Below are 17,106 nucleotides of genomic sequence, written 5' to 3' on the forward strand. Positions count from 1 at the left end.
TCTTAGCACCAACATAACTGGTTTGTTCCACTTTGGAGTAAGCTGTTTGGGGGAAGAATCAGTTTTGTGTTGTGCGTTTCCTTGACTGATGAAGCCTTCTGGATGGAAGGTGAAATGTTTCAGCAAAAAAAGAAACTGTCCAGATGACCTGACTGAAAATTGTTGAATATTCTAAACAATGTTTCTAAACTCTTAACGCTCTCGGCCACGCCCACTTCTCCACTGCAGAGCGGGGATATGACACGCTACAGGAGGAAGCTTCTCCTGCAGTGTGGGCTGCACACAGGTGCAGCAGGTGCTAAATAATTTAAAATAATTAATTTTAAATAAAAATTCCATGTCGATTGTGCAGCTCATCCATACATCAGCCAATTGTGTGTCATGTCCAGTTTTATTTTGAAAAACCGCGATTGAACAAGTCTGCGAAAAACAAACCGTGAAGTAACGAGGGACTATTGTTTTTTTCTGTCTTTTAGGATTGTTGTGTTTTGTTTCAGCTCGTGTGTTTTCTTGCCATTTCTCATTCACCCTCACTCAGCCTCCTCAGGTTTTCATCAGTCAACTTGCCACTGACACCTGTTCCCAGTTAGTAATCACCCAGTTGCTGCCACTTTCCACTCACCCCCGTCCTGTTTAAACTGTCTCATCACTATACAAGCAGCGCTTCATTGTTCCGTCTACATTGTTCTTTTGTGTTCCCCCGTTTTTATAATTTGTTGCTGTCGTGCCATCATTTTGTTTTTGTTTATTTAATAAATATATATATTTTAATTTTATCTAAGCTTGTCTGCCTGCATGTGTGCCCAACCAGCACCATGTTGTGGGGACGTTTTTCATCTGCAGGGACTGGTCAGAGTTAAAGACATGATAGATGAAGCAAAACACAGAGAAATGCTTAAAGGAAACCTTTTGGAGTCTTCCAGGGATTTGAGTTTGAGTCGGAGCTTAACCTTCGAGTAGTAGGACCTTGAACACACCGCTGAAGCAACGCTCCACTGATTTAAGGAAAACCAGTTAAGGGTCCTGGAATGGTCCAGGCAAAGCACAGAGCTCAGTCCAACAGAGAATCTCTAGTTTGAAGTAAAGATTGTTGGACACAACCAGCACTAACTTAAATGAGCTGGAGCGCTTTGGTCCTGAAGAATGGACAACAGTTGAGTGACGAGAAGCTCGTGGAGACAAACGTGAAGAAACTGACCGTGACTGCTGCAAAGAGTTGCACACTGCAGTTTGTTTCACAGTAAGGAAACACTTTGCCTCTTGAAAGTGGAAGTTATGTAAAATAAAAAACTCAAATGAAAAGTTGTAAAGAAACAAAACTGCCGAGGCAGGTGAAAACTTTTTTGCAACGCCCTTGTTTTTTGTTTCCTCATTCATTGAGTCGGCGATGATGCCTTTTAGCTTTAAAACTTCTCAACTCTTGTTTGTTTTATGCTGCTGGCTCTCACAGCTCAAACCAGATTAATTCAAATCCTCTTATTTGCTTACTGCTTTGAGGAGCTGCCAGTGTTTGATTCTAACAAGGTGGAGTGATTATTCCTTGTTTGCAGGCTCAGGTCTTAACCGTTCTTTTGGAAATGTCAAGCATAGAGTGGGTTTCTTGATGACTTTTAAGGGTCTTGATCTTGTTTGCTGTGCATTTGCCCCTGCATGTTAAATTTGCTGAGTCCAACTGGCTGAAAAAATGCTCACATTGACAAGCTTGTGAGCTTTCACAATCATTAACACGTGTGAACAATAGTTTCTGAATTTTAACTTGCATTTTTTACATCATCTCAGGTGTTCAGGCCCGTGCAGCGTCCTTGGATGAACCGGCAGCCCTTCCCAGCCATCGCTTCACCAGCGAGGATCATTCTGACGATGGTCCGTCTCCTGACGCCACCGTCCGTTCCCCCATCCGCTGTGTTTCTCCAGAGTTTGTCAACGCCATAGCCATGAACCCTGGGGGACGGCCCAAAGAGGTAGAAAACGAACGTCGAGTGATTGAACTGATTAATCAGAGCTTCGGTTTGTGTTCACGTCTCGTTTCCCTTTAGAGAAACATGCACAGCTACCGGGAGGCCTTCGAGGAAATGGAAGGAGGCCCCATCAGTCCAACACCCACAGCTGGTGGTGAGGCGTTTCCCCAAACCCCCGCCTTCCCCATCTCACCGCAAACCCCTTACTTCAATCTGTGTAAGTCCCCCCCCCACCTCAGCTGGCTGACGGCACTGTGGAGCTTATCATCTGATTAATAATTCATTATGTCCAAGAATGAATTTAAAAAAAAAAAAAAAAAAACTTTTTCTGTTAAGTTTGTATCTTCATGAAAAGTTGATCTTTTAAAAGCTTAGAGAAAGCTAGCAGGTTAATCCAGATGTTTACATCTGGATGAGATACAATCAAAATCTTTACATTTAGATTGTTTTACACATAAAAACATCTCGTTGATAGAAATGAGTTTAGAACTGGAACATGTGGAAGTTAAAATCGTACAAAATAGTTCCCTTTTAATATATTTATTTATTTATTTTGCATCCCATAATGGTCTGTTTATTCACTTCATCCGTCATAGATCACTGCTTAACAATAAAAATGTGACACTACTGCATATGAAAAAGAAAATTACAAACCTGAGAACTTGTTTATACAATAATTATTTAGTAAATCCCACAGACTAACGCCAGACACCGATTTTAATTTACTTATTTTACTTCCTGTTCCACACTAAGTCTTAAAGACCAAACCCATTATTTTTACAGTTAAAAGAAACTGGTGAAATATAATTCAAATATAACTGATGATGTTTACCAACTACCTGGGAACAGTTTTGCAATTTCCTGCGAAACTCGTGAAAGGTGCATGTTTGGGGAACTGATTAGTACGCATAAAGGCAGATTAATTTCTCTTCTTGAGTAGATCCTGAAGTTAGATTTCCATCTTCCCAACATAAACGTTCACCATTCACCAGTTAAAGGTGGGTTCTCTGTACAAAGAACTCGTTGCTGTTCTTCGGTAAGTTGGAGACGCACAACCATGGAGTTTCACTGTCCCGCAGCGTCAGCCGACCTGATCCCTGCCCTCCTTTACGTTGTTTTGCCATCACTTATCACTGCATTGCACTGCTTTGGTACGAGTGCCACAGAAGAGCTGCACTTTTATTTAAAAATATAAATATGTATAAAAAAAACTGCAGCTTATTTGAAAAGTTCCCAAACAGAACTTTAACATTCTGCAGCTGCTGCTCTGTGTTCCTGTTGCTGCCTTGTCTCCCTGCAACCAGCATCCTGCTTGTGTGATTATTGTGCTGCAGATTGTTTTTGTGCACTTATTTCTTGTGATTTATGCTCAACCTGCAAGGGCAGAATTATTAAGCTGGTTGTGAGTGAGACCTGAATGAGAACAACAAGTTTTAAATGAAAGAATCCCCATAAATGCCACGCTTTTTACAGGATCACCCGGTGAGGAATGAAGGTTATAACGATAAGTCTAGTTGTTAACTAATTTAAATTGCAAATAACTGAAAACGTGCACAACTTAAGTCTGTAAATTAGTGGCAAAGTATGCCAGATCATCCAAAATGATTTCAATTCTGACTGAAAACGTTATGGTCTGACCCTCTGAGAGCTTTAATCACTCACTTTTCAACCATCATAGGGATGCACTACATTGGATTTTTGGCTGATATATCGATATGTTAAAACTTATTTGGCCGATACTGATATTTTTTTATATGCTTTCCTTTGGCAGAACATAGCTCTCTTATTTAGACTTATTTGCTACAAAAATTGTGTAACAGCTGTAAGAGCTGGTGACACATATTCACTAACAGCCATATGCATAGCACTTTCACTTATATTAAATGAAAAGTGTTAAATGTTATTTATTAGCATTAGTCACCTGCGATGCGGTTTCACTTGTGAAGGCTTGTTCCAGGTTCCTATAGCTGTGAACCTCTGCACTCCTGTGCATGAAGGACAGACTTTTTAAGTTCAAAGTTTTATCTATCCATTGTGCCGTAAGACTAATCGTGCTAACGGGGCTAACACGACGTCCAAATGTCTGTGGTAAAACTCACCCAAGTGCTATCAGCTGTTAGCTTCTCAATGATGTCGGAAATGACGGCTTGTAACTCGGGTAAGGCTACGTCGGACAGATATCTGACTGGGGACGATGTAGTGAGGCTCAACATAGTCTGAAAATTTTTGGAATCCGACATCCTCAACAGAAAAAAAACTTCCACACTCCCGACATTTTTACTTCTTCCTCTCCTACGTGATCAGATCAGGTAGGCACACGTGACGTCATCACGTTGTGCTGCCGCTGCAGGCATCCTTGTCACTGGGTTGTCATACAAAAACAGCATCTTATATCGGTGAGTTATTTTGATGGAAAGGCCGACGTCCGATATTTAACTTTAACGCTAATATCATCCGATACCATGCCGATAATATCGTGCATCCCTATTAATGTAAATAAAACATAAGTGAACTTGTTCTTCTCTAAACATAAGATGACCTTGAATCACAGCTATTTCATACGAGTTGAAGTCGCAAATTATTTTTGAATATTTCTGTCAAAGTTTAAACCAAACTTTTGCTGCATCTTTAAAAGGTTCACTTACAGGAATTACAACTGAAGCTACACTGCAGATAAATCCTGCACAATTTTAGTCTGTTAATGCGAAAGCTACTTGTGTGTCTGATCACAGCTTCAGTTGCAGGAAGTGCTTGGAAGATTTGAGAAAGTCAAGTTTAAAGCCCACATGTGCAGACGGTTTTCGTTGCCCCTCATTGTGGAGCTGCACGTAAGCAGTTTGTACTTGCACCCTTTGAGGAAGAGCTATTGGCTGATTCAACCCTTGTGTTAATTAATTGTGTCTTAGCCCTTGTTGGGGCAGCTGTGGTTGAGTGGTTAGAGCAGTCATCCTCCAATGCAAGAGTTGGGGGTTTGATTCCACCAGCAGTCACATGCTGAAGTGTCCTTGGGCAAGACACTGAACCTCTCATTTCCTCCAATATGTGTCCCATCGGTGCTCTAAAGCACTGATTATTCTTTGTAAAGATCTAGTAGAGTGCTGTATGAATGGGTCAATGAGGGCATGGATTGTGGTGTAAAGAGCTTTGAGTATCTCGATAAGATAGAAAAGTGCTATACAAGTACAGCCCATTTACCATTTGTCTGTTTTTTTTATGCATAGAATAATTTTGCTGCACATTAATGCTTAAAAAATGATTAAAAAAATATTAAGAAAACGGTAAAGCAAGAGTCCTAAAAGATCATCTTAAAACAAGAATAAAAGGGAATAGATAAATCTCTGTGCTCAGCTTTGACACCAGCTCGTGCTCGACATGCACCTTGTTCTGCTGGTGGTAAAGTTTGGATCCCCTGCATGTTTCAAGTCTCCATCTGAGCATGATGCATGGGAATACCCCTCTAAACATGCTGCCCTGTATGTGTCCACACATGTAGACGTCTTGACAGCTGGTATTACCTGTTCCATTAAGAGGTTTAAAACCAACTAGACTGCGTTAAACAGAAGAACAGCTCATGTGATTGTTTTCATAAACTTTTTGTGTGTTTCTATAAGCTGAAAAATCACATTCTTATGAAATAGCAGCTGTCAAGACGGAGTCGATCATTGGGGACGAGTGGTCATAAGTGTCCAATTTCTTTTCAGGTCGGTCTCCACCAGGTCTTGCCAAGACTCCACTGTCAGCTCTGGGTCTGAAGCCACACAACCCAGCAGAAATCCTCCTCAATCAAACGGGCTCAGGTCAGTTGTGACGACTTGTGGATTGCTTTATTTAGAGGGCGATATGAAACTCAAGCAGGCTCAGAACTGTTGGTCAAGAAGTATTTTACAGTTAGAACTACTGTCCGGATACTTTTTTTTTAGTTAGAGGCAATATTAAACAATGTATCATATTAAACCTTTCTTTAAATACCTTATAAACCTTTCTTTCGGGTGGGTGTGGCTGAGTGGTTAGAGCAGTCATCCTCCAGTGCGAGAGTTGGGGGTTCGAATCCACCAGCAGTCACATGCCAAAGTGTCCCTGGGCAAGACACTGAACCCCTCATTGACTCCAATGCGTGTCCCATCAGTGTATGAATGTGATAAAGAACTGATTAATCTCTTTAGAATGATTTGTTCAATTAGCTTTGTAGGCTCTAGTAGAGTGCTGTATGAATGGATAAATGAGGCACAGATTGTAAAGTGCTTTGAGTGTCTTGATAAGATAGAAAGATGCTACGAGTACAGTCCATTTAAATACAAGATATCTCGCTGAGGGCTTATGGTAATAAATGGTGATAAATACTAGTAATACTTGTTTTTTTGCAATATTTGTGTCTCATATGATGCTGTACAGATGAGAGCAGTGAGGGTGAGGAAGGTAAGAAAGCTTGTTGTAATGCCAGAGATCTTTGCTGACATCAAAGTTTGTCACCATTTATTTGAAGGTCTTGGTGGTCCATTTGTACCAAAAGGCATTTCAGTTTTATTTCATCACGTAAAACATCTTCTCCATCCTTGCAAAAGCCACAACCACTCGTCAAATAATTTCCTTTATCGTTGGTTTGCATTAAACCACCTTCATTGACAAGGCTGGTCTCACATATCAAAAGTTGTTGAAATAGAATGAATTTGTGAGACTGATGCCGTTTTTCTTTACATACAGCTCCGAGAAGCTACGTAGAGTCTGTGGCTAGGTCTGCAGCAGCAGGCGGAGAGCTGTCCACATCACCTCGCAGTCTCAGCCCCCCAGGAGACATTAAGAGCCAGCCAAGGAGTCCGAGCCCTCCCAACCAAACACTAAACCCACCATTGTCCAGCAGTAGCCCCATCCAGAACTCACTGGGGTGAGACAAACACACAATGCATTCTTATTACATTCAATTGTATTTAAGGTTAAAATACAAGGAGTTTTGGACGTATTTAGGTTTTTTATTTTAATAAAAATGGTATTACTGTATCTTTTAAACGCTTCCTCTTTGCTGAAACATACTTTGATTCAGTACTAAAAGTAAACTCTCATGTTTTTATACACATTTCTCTCTACCCTTGATTGGTATTAGGTGGCACTGGGTAGGATAGAGCTAATGCCAAGAAATGGGTCTTGGCCAGTTGATTAATCATGGTCAGTAAACAACTTTTTTTGTTTATTTGTGCTTATTTTTAGTGATCCTCTCTTAGCTGAAAGCAGCACTTCATCCCGACCAACACCTGATTCTGGGTTCCACCCCCATCCTACTCAAACCCGATTAAATCAAGACCTGAATCCCTCCACTAACTCCTACCTGGACTCCAGCTTGCCAGCCTGTTCCCGCCTTGGCTCTACACCCCCCACACTGTCCTACCTTGGTCCCAGCAGCCTGTTGGGGAGCTATCCATCATCAGATCCCTGCCCACCTCTCTCAGAACCTTCCAAGGTCACTCTTGGGTATGAAAGTCCCCAGCCTCAGCCCATCATCCATAGCTTTGCCCATGATCCTGTCTTCCAGCATAACTTAATTGTTAAACAAGATGGGTCCAACCTGCCGGTTCAGAAGCCACCAGCTAATGGCTTTGAAGAGATCATGGCAGGTTTTGGAGGGAGTCCCACTCTTGGTCGTCGTCTGTCTCAAGGTACACAGAGCAGCCTGGTCCTCAGCAGACAGGCCTCTCTGGGACAGGGGTCTCAGCACAGTCTGGTCCTCAGCAGGCAGCCATCCTTGGGTCAGCCCATTCAGAGCAGCCCCGTGCTCAGCCGACAACCATCTATCACACATCCTCAAGGAAGTCCAGTGTTGGGCCATCATCCATCTCTTACACAGATGTCCCAGAGAAGCCCCAGTTTAGACCGCCACCCTGTGCATAGTGGTTACACCACACCAGATGAAAGACACGGGAACCTTTCAAGACAGAGCAGCTCGTCGGGCTACCAGGGACCACCCACTCCCTCTTTCCCCATCTCCACTGCTAGCTACCAGGATGGGGGGATGTTGGGGATGGGTGTAGGTTTTAGGCAAGGTAGTCCAGCTCCTGGTTTCCAGCCCCAACTCCCAGAGAAGAGGCGCATGTCCAGCGGTGATAGACCAAATGGAGGACTGTCCTACGGGACGCTAAATGGGAAGATAATGTCTCCGGTGAACGGAGGAAGTACTCCTGGCTACTTCCACACCCTCTCTGACTTCTCACGGTTCAATATACCTGGTAAGCACTTTTGTCTAGTGGAGAAATGTGCTTTTTGGCATCTGATCCAGGAGCTAAAACCGTTTCTTCTAAAGCTATTTAACGCGGTGTCAAAAAAGATCTGCCACAAGCGCAACATGACATAAAATGTGTATTAAGAACTTCTTAATCCAAAACTTAATTTGTCAACATCTGATTATTAGAGCTTTTAAGTATTTTTCTATGACATGCATAGTGTCTGTATTGTTTATCAATTTCAGAAGTTTTTCAGCAAGACTTGACAGTATTTATTTAAAAACTTTCTGCAGATGGAAGCCCAGAGAGTAGGCTGAATGTTAAATTTGTTCAGGACACATCCAAGTTCTGGTACAAACCTGACATCTCCAGGGAGCAAGGTAAGACTTGGCTCTTGAACGCACCCTTAAATAGTCTGTTGTAGATACATGGAGCTCTTTGATCGACCTCAGGAAATGGAGTTTACCATATATCTGACCGAATTATTGGCCAATAGCTAGCTTTTAGTTAACAAAAAGTTAAAGATTAAAGCCTAATTTTTGTACTACCAGAATAGGTTGGTTACTTTGATGGGCTTTAGTTTGAGTGTTTAAAGTCGTGTTGGCGAAATTATAATTTAAGACATTTTTAATTACAGCACAGCCTTTAATCGCACAAGTCTTTTTGTTTGTACTTCTTTTAAACTGACAGAATCAACTGTTGGAGATGTGCTTAACTCAAATATTGACTAAGTTAAAAATGTAAAAACATAATAGATAGTTTTAAAAACCTTGTCCTTAAATAATCTAAATAAAAACAAGGGTCAACTTTTGATTGCCTTGTTTTCTTGCAGCTTTTTGATCCCACATCAACTGGGAAGTTTAACAGACTAGGACCGTTTTTCATGCTCTTATTAAGAACTGCACACCGTTTACGATCTTGAGAGTACGTTTGTGCAGCTGACGTGAAGCAGTGAGTAGCATGAATCAAACGACCCTGAAACATCACCACTTTGTAAAAATACATGCAGAATGAAGAATCTGCACGCGGACTTCAAATAAGGTCAGGTGCCAGCTGTCTCGTGCGTTTTTTCACGACTCATGTCTTAAACAGATGCACAACTGCAATGACATCAGACGCACAGGCCGTTTATACTTGGAGCAGGGCAACCCTGAGCGTAAACCGCACCATATGTAGAGAATTACTGAATCTCTGCATCGCTCGTCTCATCCATCTTCTGTGCTCAAACTGCCACATATGAGGAGGCTGAAGTAAAATCCAAGTAATGAATCCTGAAACAATGGAGTGTCTGCAACAAAGTGTCATGTTAGATACTGAAATCTTAATGAAATGCAGATGGACTGTCGGTTTTTATGTTTAGTTTCACTTCCTAAACTCTGTTTTTTTTTCCTGATCTTACATCACGATGTACGTTTCTTAAAAAAGCTTCAGAACTTTTGTTCCTTAAACTTTGCCTTTAATTTAGTCTTCTTTTGGTTAATTGTGTGTGTTTGTTGTTCATTCATTCATCCAACCTTTATTTATACAAGTTAGTTTCATGGAGCCTCGAGGACTCATTTACAAGAGAGGCCTGTTTTAAACAAAGAACAGATGCAGTACAAATAATAGACAATCATATAAAAAAAGCATATAAAATGAAAAGTAAATAGAAGAAAATATCTAAAAATGAGACAAAACAGCTACATTATAAACCTTATTTTAAAGAACTTATAGTTCCATATTTTTGTAACATAGCACTTTGCTGTCAGACAGCAGGTTTACTTGAGGTCCCTAGAGTTTCTAAAAAACAAATGGGGGGTATAGATTTAAATTATCAAGTTTCTCTCTTATGGAGCCAACTTCCAACACCGTCTACTTTAAAGACTAGGCTTAAGATTTTAATTTCTGATCAATTCTATAGTGAGGGTTGGCTTGGGTTTCCTGAGTTATCCCTTAGTTATGCTGCTATAGGCCTCATTCAGTGACATCACTAAAACTTATTCTAGCATGATGGTCTTGTTTGATCTTGCGATTTTTCAGTGATGTGGCACATTAGCGTGTTTTAAATCTAATCATCTTTTAGAAGCAGCATCCATTCAGAAGTATCAAAGTCTTGATTAGTTTTTAAAAAATCTGAATATGAAAAAAATATATATAGGTTTTTTTTCGAACTATTGCATTTTCTAAAAATATTAATTCTAAATTTCTACAAGTTTCTCAAATGAAAACAAGTAGATTGTTTTTCATGTATGTGTCCACACTTGGCTCATATTATACTCACTAGCGTTGCCATCCTTAGGAAATAATGAACACAGATAATTCTTTGTTGTAAGTCTTCTTCCATACTGTTTGTAATGTTATCAAGAAAAAAATTATACGACTTGAACCTTTAAACACACTTGTACAGACCCATGTATATATATATATATATGTTTCTAAAAAAAACAAACATTTTAACCCATGTGTTGACCGTCTTAAAGTTTGGTTTATTGCAGTATTTACCATCATTAACACACTGAACAGGAAACGTTTCATCCGCCGTGCAGCCTGCATCACTTCAGACGCCCTTCCCCCTCATATGCAGTCATGCTCCTGTTTTTAGTATTTTACACCACTTGATAATGTAGCTGTGTTTGTCTCGTTTTTTGCCTTTTTTTGTTTTTATTTCATTTCCTCTATGTACTTTTAATTTTATATGCTTTTTATATGACTGTCTATTATGGTTTGCTCCTCTTCTGTTCTTTGTTTAATGCAGGTCTCTCTTGTAAATGAGTCCGCGTGGCTCAATGAGACTAACTAATAAATAAAGGTTGAATGAATGAATGAATATGGACCCTTACGCCCCTGTTTCTGGTTAAAGGTTCAGAAACATCAGAACCACTTTTACCAGACATCATAAGCTTTTTGTCCCGCAAGCAATCAGAATGACTCCGGGCCTCCACCTCTCATCAAAAAAACAGAACATGGCCACTTCCTAAAATAAAACACGAAAACTACTCTGTTTTATATTTCATTCTTCTTTGCAAAGAACAACCAATACCTGAAACAACCCAACAAAGTTCTGCCAGGTCATCTGGATGATTTATTTTTTTGTTGAGAGGTTTCGTCCTTCATCCAAAGGACTTCATTAGTCCAAGGAGCCACAAATAAACTGTCTCACAAGCAACACACTCCCATAGTGGACCAACCAGTTTGCTGGAGATACAATGGTTTCTTGGCCCCGCCCTCTCCCCCATCGACTCCTCTGAGGCAGCCATAGCCAAAGTGGTTCAAAACATCAAAGTTCATGTGCAATAATCCAGGTAGAAAATCCAGCAAAGTTCAATCATGTCATCTGGATGGTTTCTTTTGTTGGTGAGACATTTCATCCTTCATCCAAAGGACTTCATCAGTTTGATGTTTTGAACCACTTTGGCTCTGACTGCCTCAGAGGAGTTGACAGGAGAGCGGGTGGGCCCCAGAAACCATCTCATCACCATCAAACTAGTTGGCCCACTATGTGAATGTGCTGCTTGTGGGACTGAGTTTGTTTGTGGCTCAGACTGATGAAATCCTTTGGATGAAGGACAAAATGTCTCAACAAAAACATAAACCATGTAGATGACCTGACAGAACTTTGTTGAATTTTTTTCATCTGGATTATTGAACATGAACTTTGATACCTGAAACAACATTTACGTTCATGTTCTTGTAGCTGGATTATTCGTGCACTCACGTATAACTGTACCCTCCAACCTCACGAAGTAATCTTTAATCACAGTAGGTCTAAATCTTCTACACCAGTCCCCATTTCTGTCATCTTCTGTGTTTTTTGTACCGTTTTTAAATTTCTTAACTCATGCTGCACATTTCTTATTTTTTCTTGAACCAAGTCCTTGTTTTGTTTGAATTTCGCCAGTATTTGTCCTGAGAAACATTCTGTATCTGTATATGAGTGGGCTGACAATGAAACGATCTAGTTGCTTCAAAGCTTTGGGGAGCGCAAACATGAATTGACGTTCCAGCAGCAGCAGGACACCCAGTAACCACAATAAATGTGTTGCAGCTATCAACCTGCTGAAAGAGCGAGAGCCGGGAGCCTTCGTCATCAGGGATAGCCACTCGTTCAGAGGGGCGTACGGTCTGGCCATGAAGGTGGCCTCTCCGCCTCCAACTGTGCATCAGAGCAAAAAAGGTGCGTGAATGACATCAGGGCAGTTAGACACACTACAAAGATGGGTTTATAGATCTTTACTTTGTCTGTTTTGGGGCTTAGATGAGATGAAAATGGAGTTAATGTCTTAAAGGCAAATGTCTAGAAGTTGGTTTGACCCTTCGTGTGTCACAGGTGACATCACCAACGAGCTCGTGAGGCACTTCCTGATCGAGAGCAGCCCTAAAGGAGTGAAGCTCAAAGGTTGCCCCAACGAGCCTTATTTTGGTGAGTAAAAGCTCTGCTTCTGTTCAACACACCTGCAGCTTTGTGCTGTTATCAGTCGGACAACTAAACCTGCTGCAACGATTCAGCTTCTGTCCTCCAGAGCATTGAGCTCCAGCAACCTGCCCCTCGGTTGCAGCTACATTTATTAGAAGAGCGGTTCCTAAAGCTGAGGTTGTGTTCCCGTTGTGGGCCATGAAACACTAAGTGGTAGCTTGGGTCATTCATAAGACTCTCCTGCTTTTATTTTGTGAGTTGTAATCTGAAACGTTTAAGAGTCACTGTTCTGTACTTGCCGCCGTGTAAGTCGTATCAGTCCAAATGGGTCTAAAGTGGGGAAAAAACATAAATGCCTTGCTTTGCCATATAAGTCGCATCTATTATGCATCACTGCTGGCAAAGCGAAAATGCAGGCCGGTGTTGTGCCAAAAATCGATTGGCTGCCAAATGGTGGACACGGGAGCATGCACGGGACGACTTTAACAAGAATTTAACTAGATTAACACTTAAAAACAATTATTTGTTTGCTTGAAATTATAGTAAAGGTGTGTCTCAGTTGAACTTTTCCTTAAAAAATGCACTTTAACGGTCAAATTTGACATTTGCTCCAGGAGTTCCGGAGCGAGAAGAAGGTGGCCTGTATGGCAAGCTAAGTGTCTCATTAATAGCCACTTTTACCTATTAATGAGACACTTGATTCTATGTCATATAGGCTTCGCCCTTTAAGGCTGTCGCTGATAGGTTTATCCCGTTATGCGTAGCATAAGCACTGAAAAAATTTAGTCCACGCCCACCTGCTGTGTGGGCCCCACCCGGTCCGTATAAATTACGTTAAGAGCGGGAAATCGGCTCCCATTTTTGCCATATTGCTCGAGCACCCTCTAGTGGCTGAACATGGTAGTATTCAACATTTTCCATGTCGGGATGAATGAAATCGTCAGATCTCAGCCAAAAATTAGGTTATAAATATGAGCAAAAATCTAAATACGTCGCTTCACTGTATAAGTCACAGGCATGCTAATTTATGCAAAAAACTGACTTGTACGTGAAAATTATGGTACTAGAATAGCCGATAAATAAAGAATAGAAGAAGATGGCTGAATGCACCTTTGAATGCCAGTTTTAGAGAAGGATCTTGCACTCTTTGTTGGCACTCAAAATATGTGATGGGGATGATTCTCAGCTACTACAACACCAAGGTTTTGCTCAGTGTCTTTAAAATTGACCGACTTAAAGCCATTTTTCAGCTTAAATCACATTGGTGCAGAAAGTTAAACGCCTAGCATCCCTTGAAATGTTTATAACTAACTAAATGGAACCATTTAGATTTTTTTTTTTTTTTTTTTTTTTTTTTTTATAAACATGCTTTTATTTTATTCAATTCTGTGCATGTTATTTCCTGTTTGTCAGGTTGTCTGTCGGCTCTGGTCTACCAGCATGCCATCACACCTTTGGCTCTTCCCTGTATGCTCATCATCCCGACTGCAGGTATGAAGTATGTGCTTAAAAGGGAAATGGTCAGTGTGGAGGTTTTTTTATTTTATTTTGGGATTTCCTGCCTGTGACCAGCGTTGGCTTGTGATGTAATGTCTTCTGTAGATCTGATGGAGGAAACGCCCGTGGTGGCAACAACAAGCCCGCTGGTTGAAAGGTTGAAACAGGGAGCAGGTAAAACCCTCGTCAGAGTTTATTTTATTTCACGTTAGCTTCACCAACATCAAGTAGTTGGTCAATAAATAAAAATGACCTCGTTTACTTATCCTGACAATCCTTGTTATCACAGCGCAGAGCACCCCTGCTGATTCCCATGGTAAATCATCCTGACATGTGGAATGTGCATCATACATGTTTGTCTGTGTACAGAACACGTCTCTTAACATCTATATTCTTGTCTATTATAAACTGAATGTACGTGGAATGATTTGGATGGATTCCCCTCTTTGTTCCAGGAAGCATGTCCTCTAATCAGAACTAGTGTTTCTGCATGAACCGGGAGGGATTTCCTTCAATTTCATCCATTTGGGACCGTTTTTCTCTTCCCAGCATGCAATGTTCTCTACATCAACTCGGTGGAGATGGAATCGCTGACGGGGCCCCAGGCTGTTGCCAAAGCCATAACCGAGACGCTGGCCGCCGCTTCGCCACCCACCGCCACAGTCATCCACTTCAAGGTGTCGTCGCAGGGCATCACGCTCACCGACAACCAGAGGAAGTGCGTTAAACCTCAGCACAGACTGCATGGATGGAAGTATGGAATGTAATGAAGTAACTAATCTGTTCATGGGGTTGCGTCTCTTCTCAAGGCTTTTCTTCCGGCGCCACTATCCCAGCAACACTGTCACGTTCTGCGACACAGACCCTCAGGACAGAAAGTGAGTACACACACATTCAATAAATCGGATCTAAAAGAAAAACATCCCGTTAGTAGTTTTTTAAAAGATTTCAACTGTTTGAATTGGTCAAAGTTCATGCTCAGTAATCCAGGTAGAAAATCCAGCAAAGTTCAATTGGTTCTTCTAGACAATTTCTTGTTCGTTTGTTTTTTTTTTTTTAGATGTTTCGTCCTTCATCCAAAGGACTTCATCAGTCCGAGGAGCCACAACAAACTCAGTCCTACAAGCAGAAAACCCACATAGTGGACCAACCAGTTTGCTGGTGATGAGATGGTTTCTGGGACTGTTTGTTGTGGCTCGTTGGACTGATGAAGTCCTTTGGATAATGGTGAAATGTCTCAGCAACAAAAAAAAACATCCAGATAACCTGACTGAACTTTGTTGGATTTTCTGGATTATTGAGCATGAACTTTGATGTTTTGAACCACTTTGACTTCGGCTGCCTCAGAGGTGTTGATGGGGGAGAGGGCGGGCCCCAGGAACCCTCTTATCACCAGCAAACTGATTAGTCCAGTCCACTATTTGCATCCCAGCATCGATCGGTTTACAGTTTAAACCCTGGTTAACTCCACCCAGAAAGGTCCCTGGCTGGGATTCGATCCGGCAACCTTGTAACTGAGATGCGACAGTTTGTTTGTTTTTTAAGAGAGCTGTCGAAGTAGGACAGAGCAGAATATAATGCAAGAAAGCTAACGTCCCCTGATGAGAACGAGGCCAATCTTTAAGCTCTTTGTTCCAAGCAGCTGGTCGCAAAGACAAAGTTCGTTTCCATTTTTTAGTGGAATCAATGAAAATGACACGGTTTGACAGATATTAGTTTTATTTCCAACAAGACGATTTCCAAAGTGCTGTTGGCTGAAAACTTGACAAACACTTGACTAAACCTGAATTATCTTTCCGATCTTGGAGATCAATTTTCCTTTTTCCTCAAGACGTGACTTTCAGACGTGGTTCATCTACTGGAGATGTTGCTTTAGGCCTCGCTCTTCTTTTGATCTTCACTTTTAATTTTTAAGAACACTGTACAGAAATATGTCAAGTTTTCAGCCGACATCGCGTGAACGAGCGGCTAAAGTCTAAAGTGAAACTGTCTACGTTAAATTTATGGAAGTGTCTCGTGTAGTTTTACATGATAAATCGTGTTAGTATTTATAAGTTTTAATATTTTTCATCAAATCCTTTCAGATGGAGTAAAGCTGAGGGAGGCACAGCCAAGTGAGTAAACTCAGCTGCTTGTTTTCGTGTCTGCGGCTGATTGAAGCCTTTGTGTGTGTGAGTCTGTCCGTCTCGTCCTCCAGGCTCTTCGGCTTTGTGGCGCGGCGGCAGGGAAGCACAACGGACAACGTCAGCCACATCTTCGCCGAGCTGGACCCCGACCAGCCGGCCAGCGCCATCGTCAACTTCGTCTCAAAGATTATCGCCTCGCAGGCGCGTTGAGAGCCGACCGCCAAGAAGAAAGTAAAAGAAGAACGCTGGCGCTTCCTTTGGTGATTCTCACTCCTGTTTGCCACTGAAACTTTTTATTTTCACCTTTTTCCGTCACGTGTCTGTGTGTTTGGAAGCTGATGAGCTTGTGTGTGTGGGCTTTAATTTGGGACGGGCTTCAGAACGGACCAGAGGAAGTGCAGGATGGGGGCGTGGCTGTGTTCCATGATGGGGCAGGGGTGTAGTTTCATCCCTCTGGAAGGGAACCTAAAGAACAAGAAGAGGGAACGAGATTTGAGTGTTAAAATGTCACGTTTTTGCTTTTTGTGCGTTTTGTTCAAGTAGTCTGATAAAGGTTGGATTGTTTTTCTATCAGGCGTTCGACTGGTCAACCAAAGATTTTAAAGTATCTGGGCGGGGGGTGTACAGTGTGCCACTGTAGGAGGGCCAGAAGTATTCTTTTGTACAACAAATATCGCTGCTTAATAAGACAAATACTGTTAGAGATAGATTCCTTCTGGATGTACTGATACTGTAGATCAACTCTGCACCGTCAAGCAAAAAAGACGTTTTGACGCTGGTGATGTCTGTAAATATTCTAAATAGCTTTTTTTTTTTTTTTTTTTTTTTTTGTAGAACTACATAACGTTTGGTGTCAGACTTTTTTGCCTAAATGCCGACTGATTCAAGAAAAAAAACAAAAAAACATATGCAAGCTGTCTTAA

At 41.3% G+C, this 17,106-nt stretch overlaps 1 protein-coding gene across 1 annotated transcript in view; it reads left to right on the top strand.

Annotated features, from left to right (window-relative positions):
• Positions 1-16,494, top strand: part of tns1b (tensin 1b) — a 201,610-nt gene extending 185,116 nt beyond the window's left edge. Inside the window, exons 20-34 of the mRNA XM_037686852.1 lie at positions 1,780-1,961; positions 2,037-2,175; positions 5,660-5,755; positions 6,660-6,840; positions 7,161-8,173; positions 8,461-8,547; positions 12,192-12,320; positions 12,474-12,566; positions 13,974-14,051; positions 14,163-14,231; positions 14,347-14,373; positions 14,607-14,775; positions 14,867-14,935; positions 16,142-16,171; positions 16,255-16,494. Coding sequence (XP_037542780.1) covers positions 1,780-1,961; positions 2,037-2,175; positions 5,660-5,755; positions 6,660-6,840; positions 7,161-8,173; positions 8,461-8,547; positions 12,192-12,320; positions 12,474-12,566; positions 13,974-14,051; positions 14,163-14,231; positions 14,347-14,373; positions 14,607-14,775; positions 14,867-14,935; positions 16,142-16,171; positions 16,255-16,393 — 2,501 coding nt within the window. The 3' untranslated portion in view covers positions 16,394-16,494. The remainder of the gene's footprint in view (positions 1-1,779; positions 1,962-2,036; positions 2,176-5,659; positions 5,756-6,659; positions 6,841-7,160; positions 8,174-8,460; positions 8,548-12,191; positions 12,321-12,473; positions 12,567-13,973; positions 14,052-14,162; positions 14,232-14,346; positions 14,374-14,606; positions 14,776-14,866; positions 14,936-16,141; positions 16,172-16,254) is intronic.
• The last annotated feature ends 612 nt before the right edge of the window (positions 16,495-17,106 follow it).

The sequence above is a fragment of the Nematolebias whitei genome, chromosome 13, assembly GCF_014905685.2.
Source record: "Nematolebias whitei isolate Nwh7 chromosome 13, NemWhi1, whole genome shotgun sequence".
Classification (NCBI taxonomy): Eukaryota; Metazoa; Chordata; class Actinopteri; order Cyprinodontiformes; family Rivulidae; genus Nematolebias; species Nematolebias whitei.